General features: G+C 37.3%; 1 protein-coding gene across 2 annotated transcripts in view; it reads right to left on the reverse strand.

The window, feature by feature from the left end:
• ltk (leukocyte receptor tyrosine kinase) overlaps positions 1 to 18,391 on the reverse strand; it is a 74,468-nt gene that overhangs the window by 15,393 nt on the left and 40,684 nt on the right. For both annotated transcript variants that reach the window (XM_017302620.1, XM_017302621.1), the window contains 11 exons: positions 16,890 to 17,039; positions 15,951 to 16,051; positions 15,689 to 15,849; positions 13,750 to 13,844; positions 12,423 to 12,488; positions 10,783 to 10,957; positions 8,842 to 8,992; positions 8,623 to 8,751; positions 7,599 to 7,755; positions 5,720 to 5,905; positions 4,068 to 4,166 (listed from right to left, as the gene is read on the reverse strand). In XM_017302620.1, the coding sequence (XP_017158109.1) occupies positions 4,068 to 4,166; positions 5,720 to 5,905; positions 7,599 to 7,755; positions 8,623 to 8,751; positions 8,842 to 8,992; positions 10,783 to 10,957; positions 12,423 to 12,488; positions 13,750 to 13,844; positions 15,689 to 15,849; positions 15,951 to 16,051; positions 16,890 to 17,039 (1,470 nt within the window). The remainder of the gene's footprint in view (positions 1 to 4,067; positions 4,167 to 5,719; positions 5,906 to 7,598; positions 7,756 to 8,622; positions 8,752 to 8,841; positions 8,993 to 10,782; positions 10,958 to 12,422; positions 12,489 to 13,749; positions 13,845 to 15,688; positions 15,850 to 15,950; positions 16,052 to 16,889; positions 17,040 to 18,391) is intronic.

Consider the following 18,391-nt stretch of genomic DNA (forward strand, 5'->3'; position numbering starts at 1 on the left):
ACACCTGAGAAAAAACGGCATAGGTTAAATACCTGAGAAAAACGGCACAGATTAAATACCTGCTCGTATTTGGAGCGATGAATTAACAACCTGAAACAGTCCGGAGCCATGACGGAGGCTGGGATAAGAAAACTAAAATGAAAATATGATAATAAAGTCAGGATATTACCAGGATAAAGTTGTAACATTTTGAGAACGCTGGCATATCGTATAATTGTGGTAAAATGAGGAATGTTGAGCATCTTGTGAAGTTATACTTTGATATTTGTTTTACAAATAAGTAAATATGCAATCTGTAAACACAACAGATTAAGTATTTACTGATGTGTTCACTACAACTTTATTCTGGTAATATTACATCATTATTCTTAAAATATTATAACTTTATTCTCTTATTATTTTGACTTTATTCTCGTATAACTTCTACAACTTTATTCTTGTAATATTATGACTTTATTCTTGAAATATTGCCTTTGTTCTCATGTTATTCCGACTTCATTTTCATAATTTTACAACATTATTTTATTTATTTTATCTATTTTCCTTAGCCTGGCCGTCGTAAAAACCAGACCTGAACCAAAACAAAAGCAGTTTGAAGAAACTTTGCTGCGTTTTAACAAACTGTGACGTTATTATGAGCTAAACTCGGTGCAAAGTGAGTGGAAACCAGGGATAAAGATGGATGTTAGTTTGTTTAATCTTAACTGCCCTTGGACAGAAAAACTGCAGCCGAAGTCTGATTTAAAGGCGGACGGAGAGAAACCGTGTTCCTGTTTCTCCAGAATACGTTTGGTGGTTTCAGCTGCATGTTGTTCTCATTGTTCCTCTTCTGGTTTTCCATTTTTATCTCAGATGTTGCTCGTTTCTCCGGTTGTTTCCTTAACATGATGACAGACGCTCTGAGGTCCAGTGGTTTGGAGTTCCTGCATGAGGTTTTTCCTCTCCACAGTTGGCTCAGAAAATGAAAACAGTCCAAAAAAAAACAAAAACAAGATAAATAAACGAGTGGTGAACATGGCTTGTGGGAGCTGCAGCGATCAGGTTGCAGAACATTTGAAAACGATCAAAAACCGCCATGACAGCCTGGTTCAAACAGGGAACAACAAGGATGTGAAACAGCTTAAATAACTATTTATTTAGTTTTCTTATCCATTAAAAAATTTACCATTTTAATAAGCATTCATAACTTTGCGGTTACCTTTTTTTAATATAATTTCTTAGCAAATATTTACAAAATTCTTGAGAAAATCATTTTTGACTCAATTTAAACATAATTATGTGCACATAAAATAAAAATTGTACTTTATTCTGAAGAATATATTGAAATCTTACTGCTTAATGTGGGATTAAATTTATTTAATTGAAAATGATTTGATATTTTATTTTAGTGACTGGTTTAAATATAATATAGTTGTCATTAAAACACAGATTATTATGTTTTATGTACAAATGGTTACATATTAATGGCTAATATTTTTTTTATCTCTTTTATACATGAATTTATCAGTGAATTTATTTATTTTTAAAAAAGTCCCTAATTTACTGTAAAATATTGGCAAATACGGTAAAATCCTGGAGATCACAGATGCAGGTATTTTACCGTAGATTAGAGACTTTTTTTTCTTTTTTTAAACATTGTTCTCACTTATTTTAGCGTTTTTGGCGTCTTCATTTAGCATCTTGCAGTCTGCTGTTGGGGTGAATTTGTCTACATGCTTGTGATTTTTAAAAAATATTTTCTACTTCTAGACTATTTTCTGCACAGCTTCAGTATAAGCTGTTTTTTTTTGTTACATTTCTAATGTGAATAAATGTGTTTTGTCTTAAAATGTTAACATTTCCGACGCTCTTTGATTGCAACTGCATCTTTTTAAGTCTCATTTTGTACCTAATCTTATTATGTATGTTAATTTTATGTCTGTTTTTATGCTAAATTATGTAAGGCGCCTACAAATAAAACATATTATTTATTGTTATTATTCAAATGTTTTTGTTTTCTTCTCTAATTTTACATACGTCTGTTAGTAATGTGTTTTTCTATGCACTAATTGGTAATTAATAATAGTAATAATTTTTTAAATTTAAATCAAATATCCATGCGTCCATTTATTTGATAAAAATAAACACGATTTATGGAGTTTCTGCATATATTTCACCTCCTGCTGAACTTCATAACTAGTGATTTCTTTAAAAATCAATTTCCTCTAAAGGTTAAACTACTAATTGTTTGTGTTGCCTTTATTTGCCATTCAGCTCCAGTGACATGCATTCATAGCCATTTTAAATCTAAAATTACAACAAAACAGAGCTTCATTGTTTCTCCACCAACAGAGGGAAAAATCAGCTTGTGTCTTGTGTCGCATAATAAACTTCACCCTAAATTACAGACAAGAGGACAACTGGAGCACATGACAGATAAACGTATTGGCTTTCAAATTGAATTATCATGATAACGACCCGCTTTTTTTTTTCATATCAGGCGTTTTATGTTGCTGATCCAGTCGTTGTGTTTGGGAGCAGCGCTCAGCAGAACAATAACGTCTTTCAGGGGAGGAAGGACGTCCGTCTGTCTGTCTGTCTGTCTGTCTGCCGGCGCCGGGGGCAACCGGCTGCACGAGGCCGCGAATTAGCCGACCGCTTTCCTGTTCCTCAGCCGGACTTAATGAGAATCAGATGGCCGCCGATCTCAACATAAACAACGGAGAACGCCGTACATCCAGGCTGCTGCTGAGTTTAGTTTTACAGGAAAATCTTCTGGAAGGATAAACTTCATATGCAAAGTTTATTTTCACATATTGGGACATACAGTGTAAAACATTTGAGCTGCATTTAGTTGGGTCTGTCATCTTCTACTCTTTAAGTTAAATAAATTTAGCGAGTTTTAGGTTTTGAACCTAAATGGACACAGAAGAACAGGCACACAAACACTGCAAAAACACAAAATCTACTAAAGTACTTTTGGTCTCATTTGGTTCCGATGTTACAGAAGGTATCAAAGTTGGCTCAGATATTTAAATTTGTCTTCTTTTTTCTAGTCTCACCCCTTTTAAACAAACTTTAAGTGCTATAACTCCTTATTCTAGGCTCTAAAACGTCTCGGACTTCTTATTAACCAACAAACTGTTGATTAAAAGTAAAGTTTATTCAGTTTACATAATAACTTCTTTAATTTTACCCCTCAAACATCATGTTTAAGCTGCACACTGCAAAAACATTAAATCTTACCAAAACATTTGTCTGCACTGTAAAACATTTGAGCCGCATTTAGTTGTGTCTACTATCTCCTGCTCTTTAAGTCAAATAAATTTAGCGAGTTTTAGATTTTTAACCAAAACGTGAGTCTGTGAAAGATAAACGTACAGCAGTAAGTTGTGTTAACTTTTTATTAATTTTAGTCGAATAAACTGGAGATTTTAGGTTAGCACTTAAAAAACTGACAGAAGAAAAAGACAGGAGTGGGAACTATTTCCCAGGATGCTTAGCGGCATTGAATACTAAATAAAAATCGCACTAGTTCCATCTGCAGATTTTTAACAAGACATTTTTCTCGTTTCAAGTGAAAAAAATCTGCCAGTGGAACTAGTTTTTTATTTAATTATTGACTTAAAACACATTTTTATATCTCTCTGGACAGTTATGAACACATTTTTATTATCTCGCAGCATTTCTGACTGAACTGCTCTGCAGCTCTGCACTTATCGGGGAACGTTGGCATAGTTACAGCTGTAATCACAGAAGCTACGGTCGCCCGAAGTGCCACATCGTTTTTAGTTAATTTACCCGCTTTGTGACTTTCTTTAACCTGCTGCCAGCTTTGCCTCTGTTTCCACTTATTAATATTTGCAGTCTAAGTGTTTCCAGGAAACTTCGGTGAATAAGTGTACTCAACGTCAACTTATCGCTGCAAGGTGTCGTTAATATTTAGATATGCATCGACTTTAGTGCTTTTTTGTGATTCCGACTCTTCAGTTTTGCTTTAAGACAGACGAAAAGAACAAAATAAAGAAATAAAAGAGAAGGATACTAATTATTGTAATTCTTAGAAAGATAGTCAGCTTGAGTCTCACCTGCCAGAGGTTGTAAGAAAATCTCTCCCATCGGATGAATGAAGGAAACGCCGTTCTGGCCATCGGCGGTGATGTCATCTGTCAGCGCAGCGTCGCCTCCTGTGAAGAAGAAAGTTCAGACAATGTGAGGCTGTTAGAGTTAAAATGCAGGCTTCAGTCCAGAAGGTTCGAATCTCCTCACAAAGCTGTCATAATAATTAAACGTCCAGCTTCCATTTCACAACCCGCTTTTGTTCTTTTAATTGTCCCTCTGAGTCTCATTTTCTTACAACCACAAACATTTTCACCTCTGACCTCTTGGCACATGAATCATTCAGAGTCTCAGTTTCTCTGCTTCCATCTGTTTTATTGCTTTGCTGAATTTTTTTACACTCCTTAAACTTTTCCACAATTTATGACGATCAATCAATCAAATTTTATTTTTATGGCACATTTCAGCAGCAAGGCATTTCAAAGTGCTTTACATAATTAAAATAAAAACGGCATGTGACATTGAATAAACAGTGAGAAAGACAAAGAGAATTAAAAAAAAAAGGTTAAAGATAAAAATATTAAAACCCGCACCCTTTGTAGGACTTCAGTTAAACGTCTCACACCTCAGAGTTTTAGTTAAAATGCCATTTAACAAGGATTCTCATGCATCAGAGTTTTAGTTAAAACGCCATTTAACAAGGATTCTCACGCCACAGAGTTTTAGTTAAAACGCCATTTAACAAGGATTCTCACACCACAGAGTTTTAGTTAAAACGCCATTTAACAAGGATTCTCACACCTCAGAGTTTTAGTTAAAACGCCATTTAACAAGGATTCTCACGCCACAGAGTTTTAGTTAAAACGCCATTTAACAAGGATTCTCACACCCCTAGATATAGATTTGTTTAACTGGGACGTTTTCCGGGGGGGCTTTACATAGACAGTRTGAAAGAGAAATAAAAAGAAGTTAATAACTAGATGAAAAGTAAAGATAAAAACATTAAAAACATCAAAAACATCAAAACCTGCACTCTAACGATGCAATCAGTAACTTTAATGTCTAATTGTGACATGGAAGGACAGTTTAAAGGTGATCTATTGTGCTTCTATGGCCTATACAAAACATGTTCATTACATTTTTTGCTTAAAATCCTTCTTAGATAGAATTCTATCTTCTCCGTTCTGCATTTTGAGCTGTTTTAGTGCATCTAGTTGCTTTAAATCCAATTAAGATGCAGATGACCACGCCCCCTCAAAATCAACATTTACACTTTTACATGAAAATGGCTGCAAACAGATGTGCTATTATACAATTGTACATCTTTGAAAAGCATTAGTACAGCCTCCTGCACAACCAACACAGAAACCAGCAAGTGGTTTCTGGATGGTAAGTCAACAACAAAACACTTATCTTTTCCAGCAGCCATTGTACAACGCATACAGAAACCAGCTGACTAAACGTGCTGGTGCTCAGGTTGCGTTGCTAGGTAGCAGGCGGAACTCTGCTGAGGTTGCTAGGTAACAACAACAATTGGGAAGTTTTTAGAATGACTCATTTTTCAGACACCAAAAGCCATTCACTGCTTGCCAAATTTGGGTTTGTGATGGTTTTATTCATCCGGATGAAAAACGGACAAAACAAACAAACAAAAAAAAGCTCAAATAGAGGTTCTGCTCACCTCTGTATCCGCCGCCGCCGCCTCCTGCTGTGCAGGCTCCTCCTCCTCCTCCAAACCCGCCGTACGTTGACCAGCTGAGCTTCGACAGAGCCAGCGGACAGGAAGTCCCGCCCACTGCTCCTTCCACCAGTGATCTGCCGGCGCTCTGATGAAGACTGGGGGTGTCCTTCCAACCACCTCCTCCACCTTTCAGGAAACAAAAACCCCTCATGACTCAACGAGTATACCCAAAACATTTACTCAAGTAAGAGCAGCAGTACTTCAACATATTTTTACTTAAGTAAACAAAAGTAAAAAGTAGCTAAGAGTAAAAGAAAATTTTGTGAAAAGGCAAATCAGGTACCAAATAACTAATCAAAACATGTCAATTAATGTTTAAATATTACATCATGGTATTTTAGAGAAAATAATTTATATAAATAACAGCTATGAAATAAATTTTCAAAATCAGTTTCTTTCAATATAAAACTTATGAAACTTTAACAGAAACTGCAGGTGTGTGTCTGGTGAATTTTTGTTTAAAATATCATATTTATTAATTCAGTGAAGTTCCTCACAGTAACTGAACTCAAGTAAGTGAAGCGATAAATCATGGTAAAATTACTCAAGATTAAAAAAGTAGCAAATACTTTTTCCTTTGATACAAAAGTAACATTTCTATCTTGATCAAACAACAAAAATCTAATATTCAAAAGTTAGATTTTTAAATATCTATTTTAAAAAAATCTACAAAATAAACAACAATAAATAAAAAACTAATAAAAAATATTGTTGTTCATTTAGTGAAGTTACTGACAGTGATGTAAAAATTTTACTCAAGCAAAAGTAAAATGTACAGCGAAATAAAAACAAAACAACATTATAGTTTTTACAAAAAAGTGGAAGTAAATGCAACTAGTTCCAGATCTGAAGGTTTTTTAATATTCGCCTCTTTGTCAGTGAATCAGAGAGCGAGAGCTTCGTCTCACTGAGGAATTTGCTTCTTTGTGCTTTGAACGGCTGAATAAACGTGTCATAAGAGGAAATTATGTTTTATATTGATATAAAAGAAGCAATCATCTTTTCTGAATATATTTCAGCAAGATGTGACCATAAGTCACATCTTAAAGTTTTTCTCTTTTTGTTTATGTGTGACGACAAAAAAGCATCAGTCATTATTTCCAAACAAGAAACCAAAAACTTTATTTAATCGATGCACTTAAAGAAAAAGTATTTAGATGTAACCTTTTTAATAAAGTGTAAAAACTTACTGGAGTGCAGTAATTTTAAGAAATATCCACTAGATTAGGCAGAAAAAAATTATTGTTTCCCCTTTTTGTTTTCTGCTAACTACCAGTTTACATCAAGCAAACAAGTTGTTTAAACTGCTGAAGTGAATTAAAACTGTTTGGTTTGATCAAATCCTGGAAAAGAAAATTGGAATCAAAAGAAAAAACAGCAGGGAAATAATTTATGGGTTCATAAACTTCAGAACATGTCAAAAATCTGCAGCGCCTGTAGTTATATTTAATAATTTAGGTTGTAGCATTCAGTTATGCATGATGCATAATGAGACCAAACAGCTGCACAGGCTTGAGAAAAACACACAACATCAAGAAGAATTGATAAAGTTCAGAGATTGAAATAGAAATGTTTGATGTTGTGCTGAAACGAAATGTAGGAAGGAAGTGGTTGGTCTCTTCTTTGTTCAATATTAGATCTTGGTTGTTAAAAGTTCAGGTGTGGATGATCAGAAACACTCAGGATGAACCCAGTAAATGGTTGGTTTTGACCCAATGCACTAACCCAGGTTTGTTATGACTGCGGTTTTTCCCTCTTTTTGTTTTTCATAACGTTAAATGCTTTAAAGGTATAAAACTCAGATTAACTGGCGGCCTACCTGCTGCTCCAGTCTGACCGCTGGTGCCGCGGGCCGCGGTGCTGTTCTCAAACTGCTCCGGAGGCATCTGGTCCAGACTGGACTCCGGGTCCTCCAGGTAGGCGTTTCCTCCCCCACCAGCTGCAATCAGCAAAGGAACCAGCTCACCACCCTCCATCTGGAACAACAAACCAGTAAGTCTACATCTATTCTGCACTGCAAAACATTTGAAGGTGGTTTAACTTGAAAATGAAAGTCCACCTGCTGCCTGGAAAATAACGTTTAAGTCAACAAGAAAATTGTTTTGGTTTTAACTCAGAAATTAAAGTTCATGAAGTTGATTTAACAACAAGAAACAAGTTGTTTAAACATTGATTTTTAAGTTCATAAATCTTGATTTGTGAGTTTTAACTTAAAAGAAATGATTATTTCACAATATGCAAGAAAAAACTGCCAGTTGAAGCCACATTTCTCCATTGTTTTCAATCACAATATCAAGTTAAAATAACTTATTTTACGTTAGAATAATTTAAATTCTTGTTTCAAATTTCTGATCTGACAATGAATTTTATTAAACATCACAATGAATTCAGCTCAAAAACATTTAGTGTGAACAGGACATTAAAATAAACACGAGTCAGATCAATGTAACGCACTTCCATCTCAGGACACAAAAACATGCCGCTAAGCATTCTGGGAAATAATTCCCACTCCTGTCTTTTTCTTCTTTCAGATTTTTTTAAGTGCTGACCTAAAAACTCTAGTTTATTCAACTAAAATTAATAAAAAGCTAACACAACTTACTGCTTTAAGTTTATCTTTCACAAACTCACACATTTAGGTTCAAAATCTAAAATTCGTTAAATTTATTTGACTTAAAGAGCAGAAGACAGCAGACACAACTAGATGCAGCTCAGATGTTTTACAGTGACAAACCAATTTATAATAAAGAAGAAGAGTTTATTCGCCTGCATGATCAACAAAATGTGTGAAAGTCTTTTATTATTACAATCACAACCAGAGAGAGTAAAGTGATTTGCGCCACCTTGAAGATGTAGGTGGCTCCTCCGCCGCCGCCGCCTCCACCTGCGCGCTCCGTGCCCGTCTCAGATCTGCGGTTGTCTTCGATCACAGACGACTCTCCCAGACATATTTTCTGTGTAAGTGGATTTCTCTGGGGTAGGAAGATGAGAATCAGACTTAAGGAGAAGGCGCTGTATCTGGGTCAGCCTCTGAACGGACGCATGTCAGCTTTTCCACTCACCCCGGGGCAGGCGTCCTCTCCCTGGTGTCCCACCAAAATGTGAAGTATTTCTCCCTTTTCCAGGGGAAATATGGCGGAGATAAACACCCCGTGGTTTCGTTTGTTGTGGTTTTTGGCTCCTTTTCCGCCTGCAGCACCGTACGCTGAGATACTGAGGGAGATCGCAGCAACACAAAGGGATTAAACTCAGAAAGAAATTGCACTTTGGCTCAAACCTCAGAAAACAGACGATTTCTGTCACAGACACAAAATAAAGAGTATTTTAGCCTGAGGATCTTTCTAACCTTTTTACCTACAAATACAGAGCATGGGGATTGTGTAACATAACCTACAAACCTTCTCTGTTTTCCTTCAGTGTTTGTTCCCTTTTCTCATGCTTCTCTGATGAAGATAAGTCTTGACTGACAAATTAGATTTAGTGGAAAAACAGTTAATTATACTGAGTATGAGCAATAGGACCACAATCTTTGACCTTTAGGTCATTAATAACAAATATAAATGGTAACGACAGAGTAGGAATCAAACATTTACTAATATCAGTTTTCCATATTAATGAAGAACAGGAGTTTGTGAACTTTTTGGTGACTAATAGAAGTAAATCTGGGGAAAAAATGTGCAGTACTGTTAGGCCTGACATATATATTCACTTATTAGTACTGCAATTATTTTATTTAAAAATCTCATGAAAAAATGAAAAGATCATGGATAAAATGGGTTATAAAATGTAAACATATTTAATAAGAATTGAGTTGCAGCACTCAACTCAATTCCTATTAGTTTTTTTTTTCTATTTGTTTTAGACTGGTTGGACCAAATAAAGTGTATCCATATTCTCTAGAATTTATATTTCAGAGATTGAATTTCAGGATTTGAGAGCATCCACTTAGAGAAAAGTGGAAAATCCTTCACACACTCATATATATATCTACACAGCATGAAACCAGTGATGTTTTTTCTTTCTTTTATCACTCTAGAGCAGTGGTTCTTAACTTGGGTTCGATCGAACCCCAGGGGTTCGGCGGAGCCTCTGCCGCGGAGGTAAAGACACACTTGTGTAAAGTCGTGATGACGCCCCGCTTTGCCATCACKYMAWKCAGAGGATCAYGTTACATTGCTTAGCCAATCAGAGCTGCGGAGGAGCCCTGATTGAAGGAGCTCCACTCTCAGCATGGATTTAAACTTGTGTCTTTATTTACTTCAGCAAAGCTCCGTTTTTACCACATTCTGCAGCTTTCGGTGTTCTTCTAAATCTGCTCCTTAGTCGCATCTTTTCGGGGTTGGTACTGCCTCTAGTGGCGTGGGGGTGGTAACACAACTAATATAATTACATGACTAAATCAGAATACCGCAAAGTCTTTATTATTTATTATAAATTTTCATTCTCTTAAGAATGTAGAGCTAATTAAATAATCTAAACCAAACCTTAAAGTGGTTCCAGTTTCTCTCAATGGCCAACCTGTTGAAACTGTGGCAGATTTTAAATACCTTGGGTCGTTCCTGGACAATCAGCTGAACTTTGCTGAAAACACTGATTATATTTTGAAGAACTGTTCTCAGAGACTCTACCTTTTAAGAAGACTTAGTAATCTTGTTTTATTTATCACTACAGAAGGGTTCAGTGAATGCGCATATAAAACTGGTGGGTTCGGTACCTCAAAAAAGGTTAAGAACCACTGCTCTAAAAGCACAAAAACATGTTAAAAAAATGTCATTATGTCACGTCTTTCTTTACTGGATCACCTGAAATGAACCCAGAGTAACTCAATCTTTGCCACAAATGAACTATTAGCCTTAATTTAGGCTAATTTTGTTATGCACATTATTCTACAAAGGTAAATTCTGTTGGACTTCAAATTTAAATAAAGCGTGTGACGTGTTTCAGGAACAGAGTGTTTTTGTGTCTAATAAAAAGGTAAACGTTTGTGCTTCCTTTTCACTCACTGGTATCGGTTGGTAGCAGGAACCTTCCACATCTGGACTCCTTTCAGGGGGCCCTCCTTCCCCACAGTGACGCTGACGTTTTTGTTCCTATAGGTGCTGTCGCACTGGGCTTGGGTCGGGCCGTGGGGGCCGCTGGCACCGCACGAGTTAAACCACCACGTCATCAGAGAGACTTCTGTCCATATGGAGAAGATAAACAGTTGGAATCAGCTGGAATATTAAGGACATGATGTGCAAAAGACAGTGGGAGACTTTGGTAAGGTTTTCAGAGAGAACGCAGTGGTGCCCCCAAAGGGGGAGCAGAGGGGGACATGGCCACCACTGAAAAATAAAATAATATGTATTTATTCTGAACCACCCTGAGTCTAGTCTGGCCAACCCCAAGAAGATTAAATATTGATAAAAAAGATATAAAGATGTAACTAATAAAAAATATAGATGTCCAAATATAGATTTGGACTAATTTGTCCAAAATGTCATGACATTTTGTTTTTGTGTCTTCACACATGGCTTGAGGCAGATAATCTGTGAATATAATTCAGCACCTTGCCTTCGCTCAGTGCTATCTAGAAACAACCAATCAGAGCCAGGAGGCGGGTCTTGGCATTGTCAATCAGGAGGGAATGCAGAGCTGCTCATTCCCTCCTTTTCTCTCTGCTATGCTGCAGCTTCTTCCAGACAGCAGAGCCTGACATGAACGCTCAGGCTATTTAGCTTGGCCAACAATGACAGCGGATGAATAGTTTTCTTGTATGTTGTTTCTCTACCACAGCACATTTAGCAACACATTTATGAGGTTTATTGACAGCGCTAAGACCCTCCTCCTGGATCTGATTGGTTGTTTTTGTTTGGGTGCATTTAACGGTATGTAAGGAAGGAGGAGGAAGAGATCGACCTGTTCATTTGTCTTGTACTGTTTTAACAAACATGTAGAAAACATATTTTTAATAAAAGTTACATAATACAGCTTTAAGTAAAATTATCTGAAATGTGAGTGTAACAGTTATTGCAGCTAACTGCGGCTACAAGAGCAGCATCAGAAGATGGTTCTTTAAGGAGCCAGAGGTGTGAATGAAGACACGAAGAAATGGTTTTAGTTTTGGTGTATATATTAGTGATTTGGGGGAAAAAAAACAGACAATTACAAATGCACAATGAGAGACAAATTAACTCAAAATAAATCAATTCCCAGATCATAAAGTTCTTGTCCTTATTCCTAGCTCACCATCCTTGGATTCAGAAGAGGATCTGATCCATCAGGAATAAAAAACCCGACATTTGGGAAGAGAGTGGGGCGTACTGAACTGCAATCAGCTGTTGCAATCCCGCTGACGGCCCAGGTAACAAACGCCAGTTCAATAGATCAAATCAGTGGATGCAAAGATTTTGATGAATTTGCCAGGAAGACGCCAAACAGCGAGCCACAATCACAGTGGAACAGGTGATGAAGTTCAACTGTGCGCTGGAGGCGGGGCTTTAAATAACTTGGCAAGTTTGGGGGAAAACAGGAAGTGAGCCCGCAAAAATAAAAGTCTTGAATAATTGAGTAATTGCGGGTTACATGAGTTCTGTATGCATTGTTCAATATTTAAGCTAAAATATTATACTTTGTGAATTCTCCAGGTCTTTCCTGTACATACCTGTGACCGACGGCTCAGGAAGCGGACTCAGGAAATCAAAGTCAATTTGCTGCAGCGAGTTGAGATCTGAGGACAGACGGAAACATCCAATTCTGACTGGGCAATAGTCCAAAAGAATACGACCTTATTAAAACAATTGTAGAATAATAAGAAAAGATGAAAAAGAGAGATTTTCTGAGCAGGAAAACAACGTGGATGGGTGTTTGATTGTCCTCCGGTCTGCTTTGCATGCTGGCTTAGAAATCTGCCCACTTAGTAGCGGGAATGTTTGTGTGATGGGTTCAGCCAAGCTCTTCCCTCAAACCAATTTTGTGTTTTTAAATTCGATTAGGAAAACGAGGGCTTCAGATACAAAAGCCCAGTGTTGTCAAGAACAGAGCAGCAAAAATGTTCATCCATCCATCCATTTTCTTGACACCCTTGTCCCTTAGTGGGGTTGGGAGGGTTGCTGGTGCCCGCCTCCAGCTAACGTTCCGGGCGAGAGGCGGGGTCACCTGGACAGGTCACCAGTCTGTCGCAGGGCGCAAAAATGTTCAGTTTAGCATTATTCAGATTTACTCAGAGGTGTTAGAGTTCCCAAAAGTATCACTGCTTCAACATATTTTTACTCAATTAAAACGTCTACTCAAGTACTGAATAACTGATCAAAACAATCCTTTAATATTTAAAAATTACATCAGAAAGAACAAAATATAAAGTTAAGTGGAAATTTTGCCATATTAGAGGAAGTAATTCATATACAGTAAAAAACTGTTACAAATAAACAAATGAGTTTCTTTCAATATGAAACTTATGAAACTTTAACAGAAACTGCAGAAACTTTACTCAGGTGAGAGTAGTGAAACTTCAAAATAAAATTACTCAAGTAAAAATAAAAAGTAGTGTAGTAAAAATAGTAATTTTCCCCCTAAACTGAGTTAATGTTACTACCAAACTCTGCATATGCTTACTGAGGACAATAATGACTTATTTTCCGCTGTCATATAATCAGTTGTCCCGTTTTAAAGGTTTTTATCTGCATTTCTCTTAAATTATGCATAAGCAACACCAGCTCCTTCACAGCTGAGCATAAAAAGGTTTTGTAAGTGTGGGAATTTAAACCCAGAGTGCAAAAACTGTCAGAGTGCTGGAAGTGAAGAATGCTGGCACACACTGTTGTCATACTGCGGTGAACGATTCGTGGCAAATCATTTTAGAGCTGGTGTCGCAGCCAATCATGAAAACGAGGCACCAGACGGGAGACCAAACACATCACACTGTCTTTATGAAGCACATTTATCATTTCTGGAAGTTTATGCTTTGACAACGGCGGCGTGTTTACGCCTACCTGTTTTGAAGCAGGCCGCGCCGATGGCGATGTTATCAAACGCGAGGTCAGCGTTGGAGTTTCGTCCCCAAGCGGCTTTGATGTGGACGTGAAACCTGAAGGGAAGCAGAAATCAGAAAGCAATAGAAGCTCTTACAAAGGAATAACTGTGACATGAGCAATGACAGACCAGGAAACAGAAACAGATGACATTTTGTCAGATCCCGAGTACTTTGTTGTGTTTTATTATGTGTGACGGTTCAGAACAGAGAACTGCGGCTGACAACTGGTGGGAAAATGTTATGTTGTCTCTACAAGCTTTGAGGATCTAAAGATTCAAGATTTTCTTTGTTTTTCTTTGCAAAAAAGTTTTTGAATGCTTCCTTGAACAGGTTAGGATAAGTCTCTGGGCGATACAAAACATTTTCTTTAAATTTTTTACAAAATTATTCTTAGATAATGAGATTTTAGTACTTCAGAGCTGTTTTAGGGCCGCTTGTCACTTTAAATACAAATAAGCTGCTGCTGGGCACAAGAAAATGGCTGCAAACAGATGCGCAATCATACAACCACACATCTTTGAATAGCACAAGTGGAGCCTCCTCTACAAAAAACGAAAATGAAGAAAGTGGTTTCTCAATGGTAACAACAAAACACTTTTTTTTCCCCAGCAGCCATTGTACAGCACATGCAACTATAAACCAGCTGACCAATCATGTTGGAGCTTCACTTGGGTTGCTAGGTAACAGTTCTGGGCTTGGCTAAAGTTGCTAGGTAACGGGCGGTGTCCATCGAATGCGACTTAATAACTGGGAGGTTTATGAAACGGCTCACCAAAAAGTAAAATTTAAAATTTTTTAAAAACATCTGGTTGGGTGTTTTTAAGCACTTGAACTGTTTTTAGAAGCAGTTGAGACTCAAATGAAAGTATAAAAACATGCAAAATGTGAATTTAAACAGAACAAAACAAAACTCCAGACACAATTTCAGTCAATAATCCATCAAAAAATCAAACATTTCTACCAGATCTGATTTCTTTCTATTAGCTTCCTTCTTCTTGTTATGATCTTGTGGCGAAACAATCGCCTCTCAATGCTGAATAAACATTAATTATTAATACCAGGGTTTCCCTTAGTGTAATGTCAGCCTGGTGGGCCACCAGGCTTAGCATTGTTAATTTATCTTAGGTTTTATAAAATTATTGCCTCTTTTTAAGACTTTATAGTTGGTGTTCAGGTATTAATCTTCCAAGTATGCATAACTATCAAGAAATATTTTCTAATTTCCTGTCAACTTTAAACATTTTTAGCTCAAAAACATGGCAGCCGGCGGGAAATCTGTCCCATCGTCCCGAGTGTCAGGCTTAGCAAGTTTTCTGGGGGAAACCCTGAAAACGTGAACATCTCCAACCATTATTACTTCCATAAACAGTGCGCTGTTAACCTGCTGAAAATGTGGGTCGTTTGACAAAACAACACAAAAAAATATTAATTGGATTTTAGCAGGGCAGTTGGTAGAGCTGTTGCCTTGCAGCAAGAAGGTTCTGGGTTCGATTCCCGGCCCCGGTCTTTCTGCATGGAGTTTGCATGTTCTCCCTGTGCATGGTGGGTTTTCTCCAGGTACTCCGGTTTCCTCCCACAGTCCAAAAACATGACTGTCAGGTTAATTGGTCTCTCTAAATTGCCCCTAGGTGTGAGTGTGTGTGTGCATGGTTGTGTGTCCTGTGTGTCTCTGTGTTGCCCTGCGACAGACTGGCGACCTGTCCAGGTGACCCCGCCTCTCGCCCGGAACATTAGCTGGAGAGGAACCAGCAACCCTCCCGACCCCACTGAGGGACAAGGGTGTAAGAAAATGGATGGATGGATTTTAGCAAAAGAAATTTAAAATTGAAAAAGACCGACGACTTGAACACCTGAATTTAATGATTTGGTGAGTGATACTTTGCTATTTTTCTACATACCCATGATTGAGGTCAGCCACTTCCAGTGCAACTGTTTCCCAGTCGTCCGTCGACTGGCCTTGTCTCTCCCAGATGACCGGCGTATAACCCGTCCCGTTTTCCTCAATGGCAACTTGCAGCGAGCCGTTAAACGACCCGTACAAGTAGAGAGAGAAACGCATCTACACAACCACAACCAGAAGGTGCTTCAGAAACTACTTACAATAACAAAAGAAACAGAAAATAAATGCATGTAACTGGACGACTTTATTTATGTACTGACCTGGCATGCAGAAGTAGAGATTGGCGGAGGGAAGAAGGAGCTGTGAAACGACGCTTCTTTAAGGGAACTGCTCCCTCTAACCTGCAGGTACAAGAAGTGTCCTGCAGACGTACAACAAAATGTCACAATGTGGAATCTTTACCGTTATTCATTTATTTATTTACATGATTTAAAAGCCAAAGGAAACCAAAGTGCTGCACAGTTCAATCAGAAAATACAAATACCGCAAAAACACAAAATCCTACCAAATACTTTTTGGTCTAATTACTAGCGCAAATATCTTAAAACACTTGAAATAAGACAAACTAACTTAAAAGTAGTTTTAAGCAAGATATGGAGAATTGTTTTAGGGAAATAATTCCTTATTTTTGATGAAAATGTACTTTAGTTCTATTGGCAGATTATTTCACTTACAACTTCCCATGTTATAAATTAATTTGTCTGCCAGTGGAACTGGAACTTTTTCATCAATAATAAGGAATTATTTATTTAAAAAAGAATCTACATCTTGCTGAAAAGTTACTTTTAATTTAGTTTGTCTTATTTCAGGTATATTAAGATATTTGCACTAGAAATTAGACCAAAATTACTTGGTATGATTTTGTGTTTTTACAGTGTTGACAATAAACAATCACCAAAAAAAGTAAGAGTCGAGGGCTACCCAGAATGAATTACTTATTTAATTATCACTGCTGTATTAATGTTTAAAAAAATAGTTTTAATAAACCTGTACCTTCCAGCCTGAGTTAAGCATTAGATAAATCCTTAGCAATAGTTAAAACTTGTCAAAGAAATGTTTTATCTTCTGACAAAAAGAGGAACAGAGGAAACTGGGTCATTTTGACCGATTTCCTCAGTGCAGTGATTCATTTAAATAGCAGAGGTGCACCAGAGTCCTCCTAAAATCAGGCTGTAAATCACACACACACACACACACACCTGGTGTGCGCTGAAGCGTGACGCCCTGCATGTCTTGTTTCTGCAGAAGCTCATCTCCAGCGACTCTCCTCCATCCCGAGTGCTGACTGGACCCGGACCAACCGCATGAATCCAACTCAAACGAGCAGTACGAGCCAAAGGGAAGAGCGTCTGCCAGGAAAGCAGATTATTATATTTCACCGAGACGCCGAACACAGCTGCAGGAACATCCACAGCACAAAATACAGTTTTACTAAAGCAGCTAAATATCAGTAGGACTTTTGGCCAGGAAGGCAAAACTGAACGAGCAACATGAAGAACTGCTGCGACTAATTAAGCACAAAAACATTTTTATTGGATAATGTTCTTATTTTTACCTGCTTGACAATAAACCATGGAATATTTTTATGTAGAAGAGTCATGTGTTAATAACTGCAAATCTAAGATATTAAAGGAATTTTGAATGTTTGCCTTATTAAAAAATAATCAATGCAGCTCTGGAAAAAACTTCACTGCACTGAACCCATTGAAAACCTCCTGGTTATTCCACCAAACACTGATTTCTGAGCTCTTCCTGAGTTAAAACATTAGTATTGCTGTTTCTAAATGAATACGAACTTGTTTTCTTTGCATTATCTGAGCTCTGAGAGCAATGCTTATTTTTCGTCATTTTGATTATTTCTCACTTTCTGCAAATAAAAACTAAATTTCTGCTTGGAATTTCAGAGACATGTTGTCAGTAGTTCATAGAATAAAAGAACAAAGTTTATTTTACTCAAACATAAACCTATAAACAGTAAAATCAGAGAAACTGGTCAGTTTAAGTGCTCTAGAAAAAACTAAGTGGTCTCTTAGTTTTTTCTAGAGCTGTAGCTGAATTTCCACTGACCATATAATTCCTCATAATTGCACAATTTAACATTTTGAAAATAAATTTGTTTAATGAAAACAGGGCAAAAAGTTTCGGGACTTTGATAATGGTTTTGAAATTGGTTTATTTTGCAAAACTGCAATAGAAACACTTTATTCACATCACATGAGTCACATGATCAACAACCAAATGTTGCCACTGCCAAAACCCACGAAGAAGATGACAACAGGAAGTAGTTGGAGGATCATGGTGCAGGTTTTTAATGACTTATCAGGTGAACAAACTGATCCACGTTTGAATTTAGTTGCATTTCTTATTTAATGGAAACGCCACAATTGTGAATTTGTTTTACATTAGTAGAATATTGAGAACTTTTGTAACGTAAAACGTTCTGAAATCTTTTGTGTCAAGTTTTTTTCTGTCAAGAAGAACAGAATAGATAGAAAGGCGTTTTTTTTTAACGAATGGATCCACTCAAGTCTGCTTTAGACCAGTGGTTCTTAACCTGGGTTCGATCGAACCCCAGGGGTTTGGTGAGTCGCTCTCAGGGGTTCGGTGGAGCCTCTGCCGCGGAGGTAAAGACACACTTGTGTAAAGTCGTGATGACGCCCCGCTTTGCCATCACTTGCTGCAGAGGATCACGTTACATTGC

Source organism: Poecilia reticulata, linkage group LG22, assembly GCF_000633615.1.
Source record: "Poecilia reticulata strain Guanapo linkage group LG22, Guppy_female_1.0+MT, whole genome shotgun sequence".
In the NCBI taxonomy this organism is placed as follows: Eukaryota; Metazoa; Chordata; class Actinopteri; order Cyprinodontiformes; family Poeciliidae; genus Poecilia; species Poecilia reticulata.